The sequence below is a fragment of the Hippoglossus stenolepis genome, chromosome 10 (genome assembly GCF_022539355.2).
Source record: "Hippoglossus stenolepis isolate QCI-W04-F060 chromosome 10, HSTE1.2, whole genome shotgun sequence".
NCBI lineage: Eukaryota > Metazoa > Chordata > Actinopteri > Pleuronectiformes > Pleuronectidae > Hippoglossus > Hippoglossus stenolepis.
In genome coordinates this window covers 22,499,295-22,520,429 of record NC_061492.1, presented here as the reverse complement: position 1 = coordinate 22,520,429, position 21,135 = coordinate 22,499,295, and the positions used below count along the sequence as shown (strand labels likewise).

General features: G+C 38.7%; 1 protein-coding gene across 1 annotated transcript in view; it reads left to right on the top strand.

The window, feature by feature from the left end:
- syt14a (synaptotagmin XIVa) overlaps positions 1-18,948 on the top strand; it is a gene marked incomplete at its 5' end in the record, with an annotated part of 30,486 nt that extends 11,538 nt beyond the window's left edge. Inside the window, 5 exons of the mRNA XM_035167077.2 lie at positions 8,132-8,403; positions 8,491-8,940; positions 9,892-10,081; positions 11,374-11,430; positions 14,750-18,948. Coding sequence (XP_035022968.2) covers positions 8,132-8,403; positions 8,491-8,940; positions 9,892-10,081; positions 11,374-11,430; positions 14,750-15,063 — 1,283 coding nt within the window. The remainder of the gene's footprint in view (positions 1-8,131; positions 8,404-8,490; positions 8,941-9,891; positions 10,082-11,373; positions 11,431-14,749) is intronic.
- Between the last annotated feature and the right edge of the window lie 2,187 nt (positions 18,949-21,135).

Genomic DNA, 21,135 nt, shown 5'->3' with positions numbered 1-21,135 from the left:
CTAAACTGAGGAAAGTATTTTTTATGTATTTGAAGAAATGGTTTGACACTTGAAATACAATAATTTACTTTTTTGCCCAGAGTTAGTTAAGGAGCTCAATACGTCTTTCATAACTGCTGGTTAGCTTAGCTTAGCTTAACCAGCTAGCCAAAAGGTAACAAATCGAAAGAGGCATCTCCACTTTCTCCCACTAACCAGAAACTAAGTGAAAATATACCAGAAGCAATATCTGCCAACTTGTGCCAATGATGGGATTTGGGGCCACAATCTGTGCCATAGTGATTATGAAGGTCCTGCCACACGTTTGACCAATTGCAAGTCAATCTCTGCTGCCAATCATGAAAGTTCATTCTGTTTTTATAGCATCAAGTAACCAATTAAAACTAGAACAAAAACTAAAACAGTGCAATAACAACTTCCTAAAATGAGAGAAACAATATTTGAGAAAACTGTATTATAGGCCTATGATATACTACAGCCAGCCACCAGGGGGTAATTAAGACACTTTGGCTTCACTTTTGGGGAGCTGTCGTTCAGAGTCTATGAATAAACTAAATCATATAATAAATTAAGTAATGAGCTTTTAGGGAGCGGGTTTGCTGTAATTTTTGGATGCCAGAAAGAGTCCATTTAGCTGGTTTTCCTCCCTTTCCAGTGTTAATGCTAAGCTAATCTAAGCTAACAGGCTTCTGGCTGAGGTTTATATCACATAGAGAACAGTAGCAATCTTCTCATCTAACTCTTAACAAGAACGTGAAAAACTATTAACATTTCAAACTATTAAAATATTCCTTCAAAGGGGAAAAATAATCAAATAAATGATAAATAAATAAAATGTTTACAAAGAGTAAAATGTCCAAATCAGGAGCTCTGGATCAAAACAAACTAAATGAAATGAGAGCAAATGAAACTGCGTCCAAGAGCCATTGATTTCAATCACTCATTTATATAAGTGACATCCAACCAGTTAAAATAAAAGCGCTGGACAGATCGTGCAAAGCTTTAGGAGATCACTGTCGTCTTCTTTGGACCCATGATACGTTGAGTTTGTTCTCCGTCCTCAGACAGGAATCACTCGTGTTTATGTCTGACTGTGTTTTTCAAAGACAAAAAAAATCTCATCTTTGCCAGGGTCTTTAACTAGTGAATCATGTCTGAACCAGCTCTGTGTTATATAAGACAGGGGTTCAAAGACTCAGTGTATTGCACCATCTATTTAAAGCAATGTTTGAACTCGTTGCTGAGGGATAAATAGTGCATGACACGCTTCTGACTACATTAGCAAAGAAAGCAGCGCGCTGGTTGAAAGGTTGTCATTATGCAAGTGCTGCAGAAGTTGTGTCTCCTCATAACCACTAGATGGTCTCTGTCGTCCTCAGCCAGAGTTCACATACAGGGTAACAGATAGGAAGTTTGGGCTGTTTATATTATTTATTTAAGACTTTCACTGCATTTTGAAATGCACACACAGAAATTGAATTTATTTTTCTTGGGGGGGGTTACAGATTCTCTCTTCAAGGAATTGTTCCACAACAGCCTCATTAAATCTTATCGCTGCATTAGCTTGAAGGATAAGAGTTAATCAATGATTCTTGTCAGTCAAGTGGTTCTGTGGCAGTGGCGAGAACAAGTCATTTAGATTATTAATTATTCGCTGTCCACTAGCGGGACAATTTGTCAGAACAAAATCTGATTATTGTGGATTTAGGTCTGTGCATGTTGCCAGATATTATTACATATATCATGTGGAAATACAGTGATATGTAGAAGGTCTTTCTTTCAAAAACACCTACACGCTTGTGAAGGTTCCACAGGTCGCTGTGAATTAATCATAATCAAATTCATTTCTCCCCTGGCTCTAGCTGATCATGACGCTTTCCTGCCTCTGACTTTCATGCCCTTTACATACTACTGTGGATAGTTTTGCTAAATGAACAAACTCTATGTACCGTAAAACAGAGCATTTGGGAAATGATGACATCAGAGCTTACTTGGCACATGCCCACTGTTGCTTTGTGTAATGAGCATGCGCCAGAAACAATAACAATGGTAACAATATGCCAGTGTTCCAACGTTTGGTTTGCACGGCTAGGTCTTTCTAAATTTAGCATCACCGCATTGCATTCACAGGTCGTCTGCCTCTCCCAATAATACATGGACTTTTTATATACGTCTGTACTATCATTTTTAAAGGATCATTAATGTAGACGTTGTTGCCACCTAATGGCCCGGCATGTTTGTTTGAGCATTTTTAGTCTTTTTACGTTCTCGTCTGGACGGATATATTATGTGGAAGGAGATTATTTTTAAATTTAATTCTTGATTATAATTATATTAATTATAATAATATATTTATAATTCTTAATTCTATCAAGCACAAACTGCTTAAACCTTTAAAAAATACAAGAGGTTATTAGCCTATATATGAATCAGTTTTAAAGAAGCAGTTTACACTGCATCTGTTCTTTTGGACAAAGCCATAGCTGACTTGTTTTTGGTCTCTCTTCCTTGTGAGGAAGAGAGAGGCAGGGATTTGACTCATTGTGCCTGGCAGCAATCATTTCAAATTGATGTGGTTTATTTATACGACAACATTGTAGCTATGAAGAGTTAGTATTTGTTTTTATGTCAATGAAATACCCTTAAAGGTCTGAAGGATTATATCGAAGATTAAAGATTTCGAAGCAGATTATCTTTTCCCTTAAAATAAAAAGATCGCATCAAGAAAACATCCAGGGAATATTTGTAGATTCTCAAAACCTCGTTTTTGTATTGGTTGAACAGATTATTCTAATCAAGTTCCTTTTAATGCACATCACCCTAAACTATAACCTTCATTTAGTGAAGGGAAAGCCATGTCCATCCATTGTTGCCCTATGGTTAAAAGAGAGGTTCGTTATTTTCCTCCCTGTGGTCAGGCTATGGTAGCTGTGGCTCTCTCCTCCACTATCTCATAACAGCAAGCCACCATGGATCAGTAATGATCAAGCAGCAGCCTCGTACCTGAACTGACATCTGGTCACGATTTCTCTCCAAAACTAAAAATGATAATTGTGGAGATTTAGTATTTAGATTCCATGATGTAGCTGAAGGCCATTTTCATTTAATCTCCAGCTAGACTTTATTTCATTAATTTCAAACGAGCCTTCGTAAAAGTTCTAAGGAGACTGTAATATTTCCTCTTAACTCACACGGCTGCTTTTGTTCAGGACATATATATTATACATGAGGGGGCTTGTGCAGAGGCTGCAGAATCAGGGACAGTGCTGCCCCGGTGGCTCCTCTCTCAAAGTAGGAAGCTTCCTAAAATAGGTAATAAGGGAGAAAGAATGGTCTGCAGTTTGTCTGAACCAGCTTCCTATCTCTGAGCATGATGACTATTTCAATGTAAATGTAATTATTGACATTAAACAAAATGAAGAGAAGGAAACGCTTATCATTATGTGGAATTTAAAGTTCATTATAATGACTTGTCATCATTACCAAAGTCCTTCTGATAAATACCTGATAATAACATCCATGAAATGAATCTAATTCAATTAAATGTCCTCATGAGTGTGTGTGTGTGTGTGTGTGTGTGTGTGTGTGTGTGTGTGTGTGTGTGTGTGTGTGTGTGTGTGTGTGTGTGCAGGTAATGCATCCTCTTGTGTATGGAGATGAATCATTGCCATACTAATTGGAAACATATTAGCAACATAATTAATCACTATGGAATATTTTTTTATCTCATCTCAGTGCTTTATTTATGGTTCTGTTTATGAGGCTCATAACACACACTAGTTAACAACCTGCCTCGAGCCCCAGAGTTCAGAAAGACAGGTGAACTCTACCATGATACTTGTTACCCAGGATCAACAATATTAGATTAAGTGAAGAAAAGACCACAAGGCAACAAGGATAGAGAGGTTGGCTGTGAGCCAAGTTCTCAACAGTTTGTACTCGCCCTGGACAAACTGGTAATAATGGACATCAGTATAACACATAACATGCTGGCAACAACACTGTTGTGTAAGTGTGTGACTAATACAATGCCTCACATTTTATAATTCCGCCTGATGTCTGTCTCTAGTGCCTCTTTTTTACCAGGAGGTGTTCGTGTACATAAACATACATACGCCCACAGAGTATCTTTTGTTTCTTTTGTCTTATGACACAACGCTTAATACAATGAATGCTGCCTCCACCCAAGTGAGTGTACTTGGTAGAAGTTCAAATGTTGTTTTTCGTACATTGGGGAGGACACAACAGGCTTTTAGGCTTTTATAGAAACCCTTAGAAACATGCAATTCACAACAACTTGCCAAATAATGAGGCTACTCACGGCAGAGAAGAATCACTTATTCGGAATTTTTAGAATGCAACATGTTAATGCATTCCAAGAGTCATTATGCATTTATTTCAAAGGTCTGAAAAGCTGCAAAAAAATACTTTTTTGAGTGACAAGTCCAGTCCTGTTTGATTAACTACTAAGATGTAAAAAACACATGGTGGACTCAGATGCTGTTGGCGAACAATTTCTCTGCAAACAACTGCCGGCCTTTGAGAAGTCTTATTATCACACTCAGGGTTTCAACGTGCACCATTAAATAAACAAATGTTCAAAGACCTACACCAAAATTACATTGGTGCTCACCAATGTAATCTTAGCCTGAAATGCTACACGGAAGGGCTACAACTATTTTTTCCTGTTGGTGTCAATTAATGAGCTTTGAAAAACATTCTTAATGCTAAGCTAGGCCAATAAGAACATGGCATTAAACCTCTTATCTTAAAGAAAATGCAATTTCCTAAAAAAAAATCATGTTTATACTGCATAACCATGTAATTGTCTATAAGAAAATTAAAACTTGTATTAAATTTATGGTTTTATAGTTTTTCCGTAGTGTTTCAGCACTGTAAGGAGTGGCACAATTTAGTCGTAAACAATCATGTGACAGCGATGTTTGCTTGGAAAAGCCCCCCTACTCACTTGTTTGATCAGCCCTTGAACATATTTGTCTGAATCAGGATCATTTTACATACATTCATTAGACAGTGGGTTAGGCTATTTGCAGACAGGGGATGGAGCTTTCACTGTTTGCATTATTGATCATAACTGATTGATAGAACTGTGTTGAATTGGTGTTTTGTGAAATCTTACAATAAATCTCTCGAGAGGCCAACTGAGCAAGGGGCCATGTGTTTCCCCCTCCTTAAAACCGTGGGCACAACAATAAAGTGTCGCTCCGCTAATTTGTCACCTCAGATTTCCATACCCGAGTCTCACAGTCAAGATTCACAAATATCAAACTGGTACCCCACTTAAAGAGGTACAAGAAGGCAAAACACGGCGACTGCCAGTACAGAGGCGATGAAACTGCGTGAGGGAAGGGTGGGTTAGACGAGCGGAGAAATGGTAACCATCCCAATTAGCGGGCTGGAGAAAAGAGTAGTGCTTTTGCACAGCAGCTTCCATCAAATCAACCGCCCCCGGCTCAGCGGGGAAAAAGCTGCTCAAAATGGATTTGCTCCTTTTATCAAGCCCTCCATGACACTTAGTTAAGACTCCTTTGCCTCCATCCTTCCACTGATATGTGCCACTTTGAGGTGGTGTCTCACTGACATTATTAAGAGCGAAAGTTTCAAGAACTTGGGAGAAAGCTGGAACAATGAGTCGCAGCGGATTACGTCATCATAGTGTTGGCTTTTTCCAAAAGTTAGGAGACAGCATAAGAAGGGGATTTTTTCCAAGTTATTTTCCTCTTCATCTTTTGTTTTCTTTCTTTCTTTTGCAAGAATCCGGGTATAAAGCACTCTTTGCCAGTGTCCCTATGGGAGTATTAGCATCGGCTGCTAAATTTTTGAGAATCCAAATTGGACAAGGGAAGCAGATTGGAGAATGCAACTGGCAACACTATTCATGGTTCTTTATCAGTGCCACAGAGATGCTCAGTGTAACCTCATTCTGCATGTGCCTTGTGGGCATTTGAGGCCTTTTAAAACGGTTAGAGGTATTAAATCTGTGACAGATTAAGAAGTATTCAGTTCAGTCCTTTAACGCAGCTGATGTTTTATGTAGGTTGTGCATTCAGAGGATTCCTCTCACAGACCACATCATGCTCATGAGGTCTGTGTGAAAGACCCTGTTCCATTTGTCAGTGAAAATACATTCTGTGATGAATATGATAGATTATATTATAACTCAATTCAAAAGAATTACATGAACAATATATCTTTTACCTGAAAATAACTATTAATTAAATCATTATTGACACATACTTTAAGAGCTTTATCAAATAAAACATATAGTAACATCACATGATGCTTTGTTGTAATCTAATGTTAATTTTGTAAAAATACTTCTTCATCATGCGCTGTTAGATGTTAGAATATCTCCCGATTGTCAAATAAAATCACAACATTAATAATGGACCTAAAGTTTTAGCTAAGATTCTGAACAGATAATGTTAGAGCTGCTTCCACACATTATTTTTTATCCAGAATAAAAAAAATATCAAATATAGTTTCAAATTTAAGGTAATTTAAAAGATCTACAAATGATTATTTTTCTTTTACCTTTTTATCTTCACTTTTGTGTATAAAATATATGCAAAAATAAGACTGCATTGTCTTTCCTACAATAAGAACTGCTCCTTAGGTGTCAACATGACTTTACATAGGGAATATATGCTTTGCACTATATGTTAACGCTGGTATGATATCCTGCTAAAAACAAGGGAGAAGTTGTGCACTCACAACTCTGATGCATTTATTATCAATGTTTCGGAAAAATCGCCTTTTTTAGGATTATTAAGAATCATATCCCGAAGGAAGGCAGTTTGCTTAGTTAAAAAATCTTTCATTCAATTTATTTCTGTCCTTTTTTAATTATGTAATATTTAAAGGGGACGGTGTCACCATTTGATGCTCCTCAGCAGCTAATTTGGATCTGTAATCCCTTGGCAGCCCAATAACATTACAGAAAGGAAAAGATGAAACATACAATACAAAACTACACACTAGCACGTCACTAAAGTATGTTTGTCGAATAAAGGTGAGTCATGACCATAGTGAGTGAGGGCCAAGTAGATTTTAACAGGTTTTTAGGTTGTTTTTAATCATGTTGATGGAGCTACAGCCCCTCACATCATCATCAGGCTGTTCAACTGACTTGTGGCTGTTACAGAGAAAGCTGAAGCAAACTGAAGCCAGACTCAACAAAAGCAACACAACAAGCAATATGCCAAAACTGTAGGCCTGCCGCAAAAATGTAGCCTCATTATGTTTAAGTGACTGTGGCAACTTTCATGCCGTATGTATTTTTCAAAGAGATGTTTTTGGTCTCGCACCCAAGTCATTATCCACAGTACGTCTGTTCCGACACTTTGAAACAGCAACAGCTCCTTTATCCTCTTTTTTTCTTATTGGGGTGTTTTTGTAAAGAAATCCCCGGATTTGCCACAGTTCTACTTAAAGTCACAATATCTTTGCGGGTCAGCTCGCAGCGGAGGTAACTCAGTGACAGCAGATGTACCTGAGTTGGTGTCGAGGATCGACCAATCACATGTGATAAAAACATAACATAATTGAATACCTATTGGCCGTAAATAAAAGTGGAAACATCCTGGGCGCAGGGAGCTGTGTCCCATGAAAAATCTTCAACAACCCCTTAAAGATCAGCCGCAGGACCTGTGGTTGCCAAAACCTTCAGGACCCTCATTCACTTCCATTTGGCCGTCGCCTATACACCCAGAAGTATATGTATTTACGAAACAATTTACCAAGTACAATAAAAAAACTTATATTAAATGCTCAAAGGTGCTTACAGTCTACCAGGAGCATTGTACGAGTAAACTATTATAATCTAATTAAATTATGTTTAACATTTTTGTATAGGCTCTTTTTGTCTCAGGATGTTGGATGGGTTGGAGCCCCAGCACCCTGTATTAACCAGCCGCCACTCACCTTTTGTTTTGTGTATGATTAGACTGAGACATGATTGATGCAGCAAATGTATGATCCTTGTTACGACAATTGTTTGCTTGACACATCCTTAACTTTATCTGCCCACATGTAGCTCTACATCATTCATTAAAAAGTCACACATTAATATACTAAATAATTTGTATTTTATTAATTTCCTTATGTCCAGTCAACTGCATTCAGCGTATGAGACGCACACCGCCACTGGATGAGCTTCAGCCACCGCCCTATCAGGATGAGAATGGCTCTCCACGGATGTCCTGCACAATGTCTGACCTGGGTGACGCCAAGTGTGATCTGTCCCAAACCAGCGGTAGTCCCCACCTGTCCTTTGGAAAATGTCCTAGTGTGGACAGTGACGACCAAGAGACTGAGAGTTACCTCAACAAGGGCTATGAGGAGGATGTACCCAGTGACAGTACCGCCGTCCTCAGCCCAGAGGTAAATACCAGGGATATTATAATAATATATGACTGTGAAAATGTGTTTTTTGGGTGAGATATTTACATTGAACATATCACTCTTTAGGATATGTCAGCCCGAGGATCAGCAGCACGGCTCCCTAAAGGTTACGAACCAGATCCCATTGCAAAATACGGCACTCTGGATGTAGTGTTTGACTATGACTCAGAGGAGCAGCAGCTGGCGTTGACCATCATGGCAGTAACGGACCTTCCCGCCCATAAACGCACCGGCAACTTTTCCTGGCAGGTCCACCTGGTGCTGCTACCCACCAAGAAGCAGAGGGCAAAGACGGGGATCCAGAGAGGCCCGTGCCCCATCTTCACAGAGACCTTCCGCTTCAGCCACGTGGAGTCAGAGATGATCAGCAATTATGCCCTCCGCTTCCGCCTTTACAGTATGCGGCGGATGAAGAAGGAGAAGGTGCTCGGGGAGAAGGTGTTCTACCTCACCAAGCTCAACCTTCAGGGCAAAGTGTCTGTGCCAGTCATACTAGACCCATGCTGTGCTCTCCTGGTGAGTACGATCAGAGCAGATGTTGGCTTTCCAGCTTTGGTTTAACACTCTAATTGCTCCTCTACACCGACTGATCTTTGGTATGGTTGATTAACATTTTCAGAGCAAGGTTTTATTATGCAGCTTGAGAGAATATTAAGATCCTGTTTGATGGATCAGTTGCTTTTGCTTGGTGTCATGAATATGATTAATAGATAGTGGGCCGTGCTAACTCAGTGAAGTTCAAGAGGTGATGAAAACTATAAAACATATGATATTTGAGGCCAGCACCACCATGCATGGATGGCCACAGCAGGAACTGACACAACATTGTGTTAATTAGTGGAGACAAATGTTTGAAATCAGCGATTTACTTCAGCAACCTCGTTGTACAGTAAATCAAAGTCTGTAACTTGTAACAAGATTGACAATATTTCAGAGCTCCCCCTAAATATCTCAAAGTAGCCTTTCAGGGGAACTCATTTCAGGGGAGCCGGATTTCCCTTAGCTCCCCCGTAGTTCGAACCACGCCTCCATTGCAACGGTTAGGGCAATTTGGTAAAGGTGTAAAGGCTAACCCTAACCTCAAGGTAAAGTGAGACACACATTGGTTGGTGTTGTAACCAACTCATGGGGCTAACATTAGTTTGACTAGCTAGCTATAGCTATACTGAACAGCTGAAATCTTTCAGATGTAAAAAATGATGGTTGTTGTTGAGAAATGAGAAACCCTGCTTTTGTCTGCTTCTGAGATCAAGGGCCCTTTGTTTCTAAAAAAAATTCATCTTCCCTTATTATTGTAAACTACATATGTCATCAGAATGTGTACTCTGGGTTTTGCAAACACTATTTATATTAATATTAATAAACATAAAAACGTTACTTTCACACAATGAAATCTTGATATTTCACTAAATATGTAGATGTAGAGGGTAGATCACGAGTGAACAATTTTCTGAATGTCACTCTCAGGCTGGTGAATCCCAGGTCAGCCTCTCAGATATGACATGCAGCGAAAGCGCCTCATCATTCCAGTCAGTAAGTCAGACTTCCACACCAGAGATCCTTGTGGGCCTGGTGTACAACGCCACGACAGGACGTCTCTCTGTGGAGGTCATCAAAGGCATCCATTTCAAAAACCTAGCTGCCAACAAGCCACCCAGTAAGTACCACAAAACGTTTTATTTGAGCAGAATGTGGAAAGAGCAGTTAACAGTAAAACTATTAAATGTTTTGTTTCAGATACTAGAATGGAAAGGGACAAGTTGAGCTGGTCCATAGGGATTTGTGTTTATGCAGCCATATTGCATCTTAAATCTTGACTCACATTGTGAAAATAAGTGATCCATGTATTAAATATACTATTAGATTTTGAGAATAAGGTTGTGATATTAAAAGAAGTCATGTTTAAGATGAAAGTCATAATATTATGAGGAAGAAGAGTAAAGTTTTAATATTGTAAAAATTTAAATTGTAATGTAATGAAAAAAAAGTAATATTATGAGAATGAAGTTGTAATTCAACAAGAAAAAATTAAAATATTATGAGAATAAAGAAAACCATAAGATTTGGGGGAAATAAGTAGCATGGAGAACATGTGATCGTTTGACTTCCACTCCTCGATCCAAAATCTTGAACCAATGTAATTGTTTCTTGAGAAACTATGAAACCTCTCTGAATAATATGCAGATGTTACCAATGTCAGCCCTGCAGTTGACTACTATTGAACATTTTTCTCCTCCACAAAAGAAGCAATTTCTTCAAAGTCCAAGTGGTTTAATTGACAATTTCTTGCACAATCTTTTCTTTTAGTGAATTGCCCCGGTGTGTGGATCAATAAAGTTTTATATTATCTTATCTTATCTTATCTCTTCAAAGTCCTGAGACTTATGATGATGTGGTGCTGATGTGCCAAAAGATAAAGTATTTTCTTATTTATGAAACATACTAAACATGTAACTTAGAGTGCAGATAACAGGCTGATGTTCTGATTCCTCCTTTAAAATGACACAGCCTAAAATTACAAATGTATTCTCTTAATATGACTTTTTTTCTCATACTCCTGACTTATTGACATTATTCTCGAAATATCTTTGCGTCTGGCATTACTTTGTGCGGTCTTTTGTGCAAAGAAAACTGAGCCAGAGTGAGACTGCACAGCTTATAGCGTCTCTGTAGAGAAGATAGTTCTATCTATCCCAGCTTCACTACCTGCTTTGTGGTTTCCCTCCTTTCCCGACCAGCCTCCTCAGTCAGTTTCCAGGGATCCAAGCAGCAAGTTCAAACAAAAAACAGCCTCTTGTTGAACTTTGTGCAATGTTGTTGGCCTTCTGACCCTGTTTCTCTTTCCTTGCATCTTCTGTTGTGTCTGCACCTGAAATTCTCTCTCCCTGCCACCTTTTTTGACATCTTGGTCCGCTGTTTTTCTTACTGCTGTCCAACCCTTGTTGTCAGATGGACTGTTCTGTTGTCTAAAACACTTGATAGGTGGACAGGTTTATATTATCAGAGGTGAGTCCCTATCCCTGTCCCAAAGTGAGGTGCTATTTATGTTCAGTCTTGGACCTTTTTATACTATCTTCATGGATGCAGGCAATTACACACAATTTCTTGATTTCTCATCATTTGTAATTATGATAAACTATTTAATTTACTTTCAGGTCTTATCTGTAAATAGATTTTCACGAGAAATACCTGTAATATTGTAAGATTTTTGAGTGAACAGATTATTGTTACAACCACTGATGAAAGTGTTTTATTTTTTTGAATTCACTTAAATCAATCTGGCATTTTTGGGAACATACTTGTCCTTTTTCTTGCAGATCAGAAGATTGACACCTGTCTTGTGTCTGTACACTATATGAAGCTAAAGCCAGTGGCTAGCTAGTTTAGCTTCACATAAAACCTTCGGTACCAGTGATGACAAGACTCAGGGTGCTTTCACTACTACCTGTTTGGTCCGGACCTACAGACTTTTGAGTTTCGTCCGAACTAAAATAGCAGGTGTGAAAGGGGCCTCAGTCAAAAATTAGGTCCAGATAAGATGGAACCATGGTTTGGTTGTTTGCTGTGTAAAAACTTTTTTTTGGATAGGTTGGACCTTTGGACCAATCACAGGAAGTTGAGCATTTAACAATAATATCGCCTGTTGTCTTTGCCTCCAATGATATAATGTTTGAACGAGGAGAATGTTTATTTTGGTGGTAGTAATACCATTAAGATATTACACTGGCAAAGAAATGAACTAGGTGAACCAGTTCATTCATTTCTCCATTCAAACTGAAAGACTATTTTCTTCTATTTCCTTTAAATAGCCAAATTAACAACATGCCGATCTCAGATGCACGACTATCGAAAAACAATCCAAGTCAGTTATAGATAGACACAGCCCACGTAGGTGATGATGACATGACGTACGTATGTCATACACCATTTTTTAGTGTACTCCCTAAATAACAATGTGAAGCAAAAACTAATCAGATCAAATGTAAGCAATTAACAATTACATGAACATTGATTCCGACCATGGTCAGAACTTTCAGGTAAGAAAATGCCTTTAATCTTTTATACGCATAAAACAATCCCTATAAACTGACAGAGCCAAGCTAGCTGCATTCCTTATGCTAAGCAAAACTAATGGTCTCCTGGCTTTAGCTTTATATTCAAGATGCAAAACTGAAAGTGGTATCCATGTATAATCTGGTGAAAAATCTAAATTTAATTCTGGTCTGGCACTACAGCAACTTCTTCACACTTACTCATCCATGAAGATTATTGCTTGTTGTAACCTTTGTTCCCTGCAGTTGTTGAACGCGTATCTTATGCATGCAGCACTGTCACCTCCCTCAACTCTATCTCATGTCTTTCTTGTGTTTGTGCCCGTGGTGCCTGGAAGTCTTTTATTCTACTCGGAAATAACACTTTTCACGCTGTGGTAACTCAATCTGGTTCGCTTGGTGGCTGATGGCCAGCTAGAAGCAAATGTTGTGCGTCACTGACTGCTGGCTTAATCCAAACAGTGGGCTACACTTTGGCATGCTTTGGGTGTAATTTTTCATTTCATTTTCTCTGCTTACAGCATATGAAACAGAAACAGGACTTCTGGGATAGAGTAGCATAAATGTTCATCTTACACTTGTGCTGTCCTCCCATTAATTGCCATGTTCCTTGTTTATTCATGAACGTCTGTAACTAATGACTAGCTGATTTTGATATTGTTTGTGCTTTCCTGAATAGCATACGCACATACTGTATAGTCTTCAAATTACATTTAGAAAAAAAATAGTCACATCTGGTAACACTGAAAAAAATCTTTGTGCAAAATCCTCACGCAGGCCTTGATTGACTTTGTGCGTCTTACAAAGTGGAAGGAGTGCGGTGAAAGCCGCGGAGCAATTTCAAAGCTCCTTTTCTATCATTTCAAAACAGTACCAAGCCGACGAGTCAAGTTAATCATCAGTCGCAGCCCCTCTCATTCAGCAACAATACCCAAGAGCCATGCATCACCGCTACTGACCACTTAAGACATCCACTGCTCCACACAGCCCATTCAGCAGCAGTCAAAAAAGAAATCAAGGCTATTTTTTTCACTGTGCTTTTATGTCAAAGAGAGCAACTGAATGTGTGATTCAAGGCGGTGAGCTAGGCGTTGGAAGGCAGCTGGCACTCGACAGCATGAAAGCCCCTGCAATTCATTCCTTCTACTCTCTCTTAGACAGGAACATAATACACAGTATTATTACAGAGTGTGGTTGTAGACGAGGGGCGAAACACTCTCAAAGGCCTATTGTGATTGCCAGTCTTGCCTCATTTACTTTTCAGCCGGATTTGTGGCTTCGGTTTATGTCATGATTTCTGCATTGAAATGAGGAGTGAATAAGGCAACCTTGAATGCTGAATCACTTGATAACGGAAAATTGATAATGTTTTTCCTCTTGCGTTTTTTTTTTCTTCTTTTTGGGGTTAAAAGAACGATATTTATTGAAAATTATTTTTTTTGGTTTTGTTGTGCAATAAAACAGAAGGGAATCGGCTGGGGATAAAAGATGGGAAATGTCACACAGAGTATCAGTCACATACCATAACAGCTGTAGGCTAAATTTAAATACTGCTTCCAGGAAACTTGTCCACAGATCATGTTCTCTCTTTGATTGTAAGGATCTTAATTTAATTATTTTTGTTCCCAATCGTAATTATCCACCAGTTACTATCTGTTTGTGAATTTTTGAACATTTGCTTGCAGTAGGCATCTTATCAAAAATATGTGACTGTTGTTTTGGACAGAGCAGTCTTGGGACACTGCCCTGGGCTTTAAAAGACACTAATAACAGCCACATAGTTTGTTCCAGAAAAGGCTCCTTGTCCTTTAAGCACAGTATTACTAACATTTTCTTGCCGATGTTTTATCTTCGACATTATCTCCTGCTGCAGGTTAGACATACAGGAGTTGCATAGCAACAAGACTAAAATAAAACTCCTTGAAACCTTTGAGTTCTTGCTCTCTGTTATCAGGAGCACGCACAGCTGTGCTTTGTTTTTGATCAGGAGAGAAACCACATCCTATGTGGTCAGGATCAGTTGCAGTGACATTAACAAGAGCAAATGCTTTGTTGGGGGAAATGTGTCATACTGCTGCAGAGGAAACACAGGTGCAGCAGGTGGTGATACTTTGATTCAAAGACAATAAGAATTTTGCACAAATGATCCAATACTTAACTTAGGAAACACACTGAAGCAATGTACACCATCATACCATGTTTTTATGAAATATATATCAAAAGGTTTGCTTCATTTCCCCTCTTATTGTCCACTCCACCTGTTTCTCGTCTAGATACATATGTTAAGCTGACCTTACTGAACTCCATGGGTCACGAGATGTCCAAGTGTAAGACATCCATCTGTCGGGGTCAGCCCAACCCAACCTACAAAGAGACGTTTGTCTTCCAGGTAGCCCTTTTCCAGCTATCGGACGTCACGCTCATCCTCTCCGTCTACAACAAGCGCAGCATGAAGCGCAAAGAGATGATTGGTTGGATTTCACTCGGCCTCAACAGCTCCGGAGAGGAGGAGCTCACCCACTGGACACAGATGAAAGAGTCCAAAGGACAGCAGGTTTGCCGCTGGCACAGTTTGCTGGAGTCCTAACAGCAACAGAAGAGTACAATGAGGGAGTGCTTAGGGGTAACTGCACAGAGCAGTTGTTGTCCCAGAGGAGCGAGACATGGATTCAGCAGGGAAAGAGGAATGTGACAGAACCATGTGTTCAGTTTTTCATCACAGCATAGCATAAGAATTTTCATGGCACTGTGTCTAAACTCACATTGGCATCCATTGATTAGTAGTATGGAAAGAAATGTGATGTCAAGGGACACTCTGTCCTTGAACTGGTTAAGATATAGCCTGTTCCTAGAAGCAGGTCCTGGATAATATTCATGAGAAAATTTAAGTCTGGTAAATTAGTGTACCCACACCTCTGGCTCAAACAACGGTTGTCGGATAATCCTTAATCTTCTCATAGAGGCTTTAATTATGATCCTTGAGCAAGTTTTGAAGGTCTCAGAGCAAAAATCATTGGTGTTCTGTGCATTTATAGATCAAGTTTATGTCATTAATTGAACCTTTCCTTTAGAAAAGCCACAATAGAAAATAAATGGCCATTGCTCACATCAGCAAATTCCTAGTTACTTTAATGTTTAAGTCACAGTTAAATGAAAATGAGTTGTGATCGCCTTCTTACTTGCCCAGTGAGCTCCTGTTACATAGGCTACTAGATATAGCACATACTTGAACAGAATTTTGATAATTTTTTAATCAGAAAAAGTCATTTTACTTTGAAAAGGGTACATTAAGTGTTGCAAATATGAATGTTTGTATTATATTCGACAGACATTAAAACTGTGGTGGAAGATCATTTTCACAGTCTATTTTGCTGTGAAACATACAAGGTACGCAGAGGAAAAAGGCAAGACCTCTAATCTGTAGAAGAGCAGCGTGGCCAGAAATATGTCCCCATACTGGTAGATAGTACATCTCTTTAATTTCACTGTAACTTTAATTTCAAGTATTTTTCATATCACAGTGAAATGATTTGAAACATATAATGGGGTTTTAAGCAATTTTCATTTTTCATACATTTTTCCACATCTTGCTAGCTAACTGTAGCAACTATCTTGTTAAGGAAGTAAATCAGGCAGCACCAGAGCCATTAAGCTCTGAATTTCACCAGATGTCGGTTGCTTAAGCCAGATGCGTGGTTACATTAGGCTACCATCAATACGTAAAGTATTCCGTTCATTATGTATCAATCAGAATCAAGTCATTACTAGGGACTAGAAACAGAAACACACCGACACAAAACAAGTTTCATTAATTTATCCAATATTTTGGTTAAATCACCCATTTTACTTTGCCAAAGTGTAATTTGCCAGTTGTTTCAGTCAAACATATGCAGGACTCTACGGATGGAGGAACATTGAAGGATTTTTACAGCCTACAGAGAATTGATTTTGGAAGAGTTGAGTCCAAATTAAATTAAAGCCATTTTAACGAATTCTTCTGTCTCAGTCAACACTGCCGCGGTAAAATATCTCAACATTTGTCTGAGCCTCGAACAAAACGCCACTTGTCTAAATTTAGACGTCTTTTTCGAGCAAGTCAAATTTATGACATCACTGACAGCCACAGTGTCACGGTTGACATGATCCCTGAGAGTCAGTGAACGTTTGATATTTTTGGAAAACTATACTTTTACGGATGCACTGACTGAGCTGTGTAGAAATGTGTTGTAGTTACTGTGGTGGTTTGATGATCTTGAGTTTCCATCGACCAATCCACAGCTGCAGTGAATGGCAAAGACATTTTCAAAGGAATCTCACGACACAGATGTTACAGATATCGCTTGGATAAAAATAACTTATTGACACATCACAGAGTAAATTAACAGGTGAGAAGAAAATGTACCTGTTACTCTCTTTTGCCTGCTTTGGTGCTATGTCAGTGCTGTGGCTGCACACACACAGAATCCCTTGCCTTATGCTTTAGTCAGTTCACACATTATTTCAAGTAGACCCAGTTGAAAAACGAACACGGACACACCCTCAGAGCACACACACCTGCATCTATGATTGCAGAAAGCATACACACATAGGCGTGCACACATACACACCCACACACACACACACACCGTACAGCACCAGTCAACCTTACCTTACCTTAAAGGGAGTTCAGACTGTTTTCATAGGAGCCTCAGAATGCAGACTGTGGGTTATGGGTTGTATTCTTCGCCGTGGACACTTGCTCACTTCATTTAATTTACAGTCAACAGCTAACACATATACATATACTCCTTACTGTGCCTGTAGTTGTGGTGAAAACTAGCTTTGTGCAGGGTTACCAAGAGTGTACGTGTGTGTGTGTGTGGGTGTGTGTGTGTGTTGAATGGGAAGGTGCAGTAAAGGGAGCGTAGGGGGCTGTGATATCAGTAGTTGTTTCATTTTCTTGCTGGGTGTGATCATTTATAACTTTGTTTGCTGGTATTTAGAACAAAACAATCCACTTCTTGATTGTCTGCCATACATTTTATATACAGTAAATGTTTTCTTATCTATTTTTGTAACAATAATGGGGAAGAAATTGTGTCAAGACAGTTATTAGTGAAATATTAACCAACTCTGTGAGCAATACAATTGTGGATTGCTTCTCGTTATTAAAGTAACGCGATTATGTCTTATAGCAGCTGGTCCTCTTTACATTCTCTGTAAAGCCACAGAGCGCTGTGATGGAGACCAGGGGAGCTCATGTCAAACCAACCTGTCAAGACTTCTTAGCTTTGATACTTTGGAACAGCGTGAATCAAAAGCACAGCCTTTACAGCACAACGGTGAAACACACCATGTGAAAGACTTAAAGTGAAATCGGTCGTACATGTCAATCCACTGTTACATGACCATACTGTATTAGCTGTATTATTTCCGCAATCAAGGTAAATCGACAGAATGTGTGCGGGTATATACTGTAAATGTGCTTGAACGGTGAACATTTATCAATGGATGTCTGATGGCAGCCATGTTTTTGTGCATCTTAGTTTCTCCCATGATGATGAATGAAAATGACTCTTCACTGAAAATAAATAATACTAGAAAAGATTAGTAACTGAAAAATCTTTTTTGTAAAATGTACACTCTAACCTTCCCCGGTAGAATCACACATTGTGTTATTGCATGCTTAACATGCGATTTATTTATTTAGATGATAAAACCAGGTATTGCCATCAAATACGGGAGAAAAAGAAGGCCAAACATTTTCTATTTTTTTTAAGCATCTGGATACCTAAATTGACCTTTATTTAAATAATAACATTTTTAGAATATAGAATATAAGATGGGACCTCTGTCCTGTCAAGTTATGTTCTGCCAGTCAAGTAAAACGTGTACACTTTTATTGTGTTGTCTAACTGTATTGAAATTCAGACCACATTCATTTAAAAAATGATACGGAAAGTAAAATATTATATCAAATGCTATTAATTTAGAGAACATTTAATGTAATTATTTAATGTTCAGTATTTAATTTGATTGCAACTGATTGGTTATCCAAGTGCTTAAAAGTAATACATTGTGGCCTTTCTTTGCCTCCATACACATGACACAGAGACCTGCTAGTTGAAGAACATCCTCTGCCGATGTTTTGCTTGTCTTTCGCAAGATGTGTTTCACTAATAAGATTTTTAAACCAGAATATTTATGCTTGGAAGTACGGTTTCTTTTTCTTTCATTTTCTTATGACTTTTCTGGTTTTTAACACTGGTTCTTATTGTGGTTTTTTTCTTTTAGTTTTGAAATGACCTATGCCACAGACGGCATCGGTGCCTTACTGTTTTTCACTCAGCTACCCTGTGTCACAGTGTCTTAATGTATTTGTAGATGTACTTTCTTCTGTACTTCAAGCTGAGTTTGAGTTGTAAAATGTCTTACAAATTGATTTATGATAGAGACGGTTTATATGTGATAAAGAATTATTGTTTAAAAAAGAGCAACAACGAAAGCAATTATTGTTTTGTGTGTGTGTGTGTGTGTTTACATAAAGACAGTTTTGCCCTAAGGGAATCACATTAGTGCCATATGAACAAACATCTCATTAGTTCTCTGTATGTGGAGGATTCTTATTACACAGTTTTGAAGACTCTCACACAGCGAGTGTTCAGATTTTCTGTAAATTTGTGGAAGATGTGCAGCTCAACTTAAAAGGTGTTAATTAAGTCTCCAACATGTGGTTTGCCCTGCATAGCCACAAAACAACCAACAGGTGGAGCAACTATTGTATTTTACTCCTTATGTGGCAAATATAAAATAAATAGCAAATTTTGTATAAACCTTTAAGTTATTAGGTTAAATACAACACTGTGTTTTTATTTGAGGGAAGTGCTTTTTTAAATTTTTTTTTATGACATGGTTCTGATTACTTGCACCTCTAATGAGGAGAGCTTAACTTATATAGTGTTGGCTCATTTCACCCCAAAAAACAGACTGTCTCTGCTCTAGTCGCTTTGCCGTTACAAATTTTAAAAGCTGTAGAATAGTAGTGTTGCTCGAAGAGGTTGGGTATGGAATTAGTTCATTTTAGAAACAGAAATAACAAATGTGGATATAAATAGTGAATATGTCCAGGTGAAACATCTATCTCTTCTTGTGAGTCCAAATTGGATTTTTTAATTTGTTGTCAAAAGGAATATTTGGGAGTATGCTCCTTCTTCCAGGTGGGTAAGCCACATTTATCATACAGACAGATAAGAGCTTTGAAATCATCAGCTAAATCTTTAATTTATAGTGTTGAGAAGGAAGGTAAAGAGAGAGAGAACAAGATCTGAGGAATTCGTTTCTTTACAATTAACTGTGTTCTCCAGCACATTCCACCGCTGAACACAGAACAAAGTGCTCAGGGGGAGAAATGCTGGAAAATAAGATTCAGTGGCTGCTGCTGAATCAAAGGGGAAATGCATAACAGATGAGAGGGGCTTGCTCCCTCCCCTCTCTTTGTCGGTCACATCCCTGCAGAGCAGATATCCAACACACAACCCAAAGAAAAAGAAGTGTTGGAATGCCTTCAAGTGCTGTCGGAAACATGAGAATTACATATTCAGTGCACATGCCAGAACAAAGGGGTATGAATATTAACATAGCATTGGTGATTTGTCAGTATCAGTAAGTGGGCCTGCAAAAAACCATTACATTACATTTTACTGATATTAATCATAATTAGAGCTGAAATGCTTAGTCAGTGGACACGATGACAAAATGAGCAGTAACTATTGTCAATTATTTGATTGATTGAGTATCAACTACTGTCCATTAAAAAAGAAAAAGAGGCAGTTCAAAAAAGAGTCCATGAGTCCAAGATGCATTTTCTTAAAGCAAAATGTGATGGTCAACAGAAAATATCTCAGCCCAACACTCATCTTTGTCTATGACCTGCCAAACACGTAAAAAAGGAAAAAGAAAATCACACCCTAGTTATTCAGAAGTTGTAATATATCTGTTATAAAATATCTGCAGCCTAAATAAACAATTACAAACACAGGCTTAATATTAACTTTGGCTCCTAGTTGGTTAACATAAAATAGTAAACACTTGATGGCTACATGACCATTCTTGTAAATTAAAGTTTGGGGGGTTTTGAAGAGAAGATCAGAGCAATAAGCAAGCAGCAGCACCCAACTAAGCATGTCATCACCTTTGTGCGATCAAGGGTGAAGCCTCAAACCAAAAACCCAGGGTCGGCTGCTTGCAAACCTGGGATAGGCAGCTGCTGGTTGATCAGCTGAATAAATTGCAGTTACCACACTTGACATGATCTTTATGTCTGGGTTAGCCAAGCAAGGGGAGTTGCTGGAGCTGGCTGTACCTTGGGAATACCGGATTGAGGAAGCCCAGGAAAGAAATCTAACAAGGGATCCTGACCCCGTAGCTGACTGCTGGAGGAAGAGGTGGAAGGACCCCTTCTGGATGTGGGACGTAGACACAAGTCAGGGCCTGATTCCCCCCCCCCCCGTCTGGGTCGCCTGGGTGAAGGTGTCTGATGTTTAAACATGAAACACCTATGATGCCTGGCTCATCTCTGACAATGCATCCTGGTTGTACCTCGAAGTGTATCATGGAACTTTTGCCAAACCAAAGCCAGATTAACCTTCTGTCAATTAACTTTAAGCCTCCTCAAAAAAAA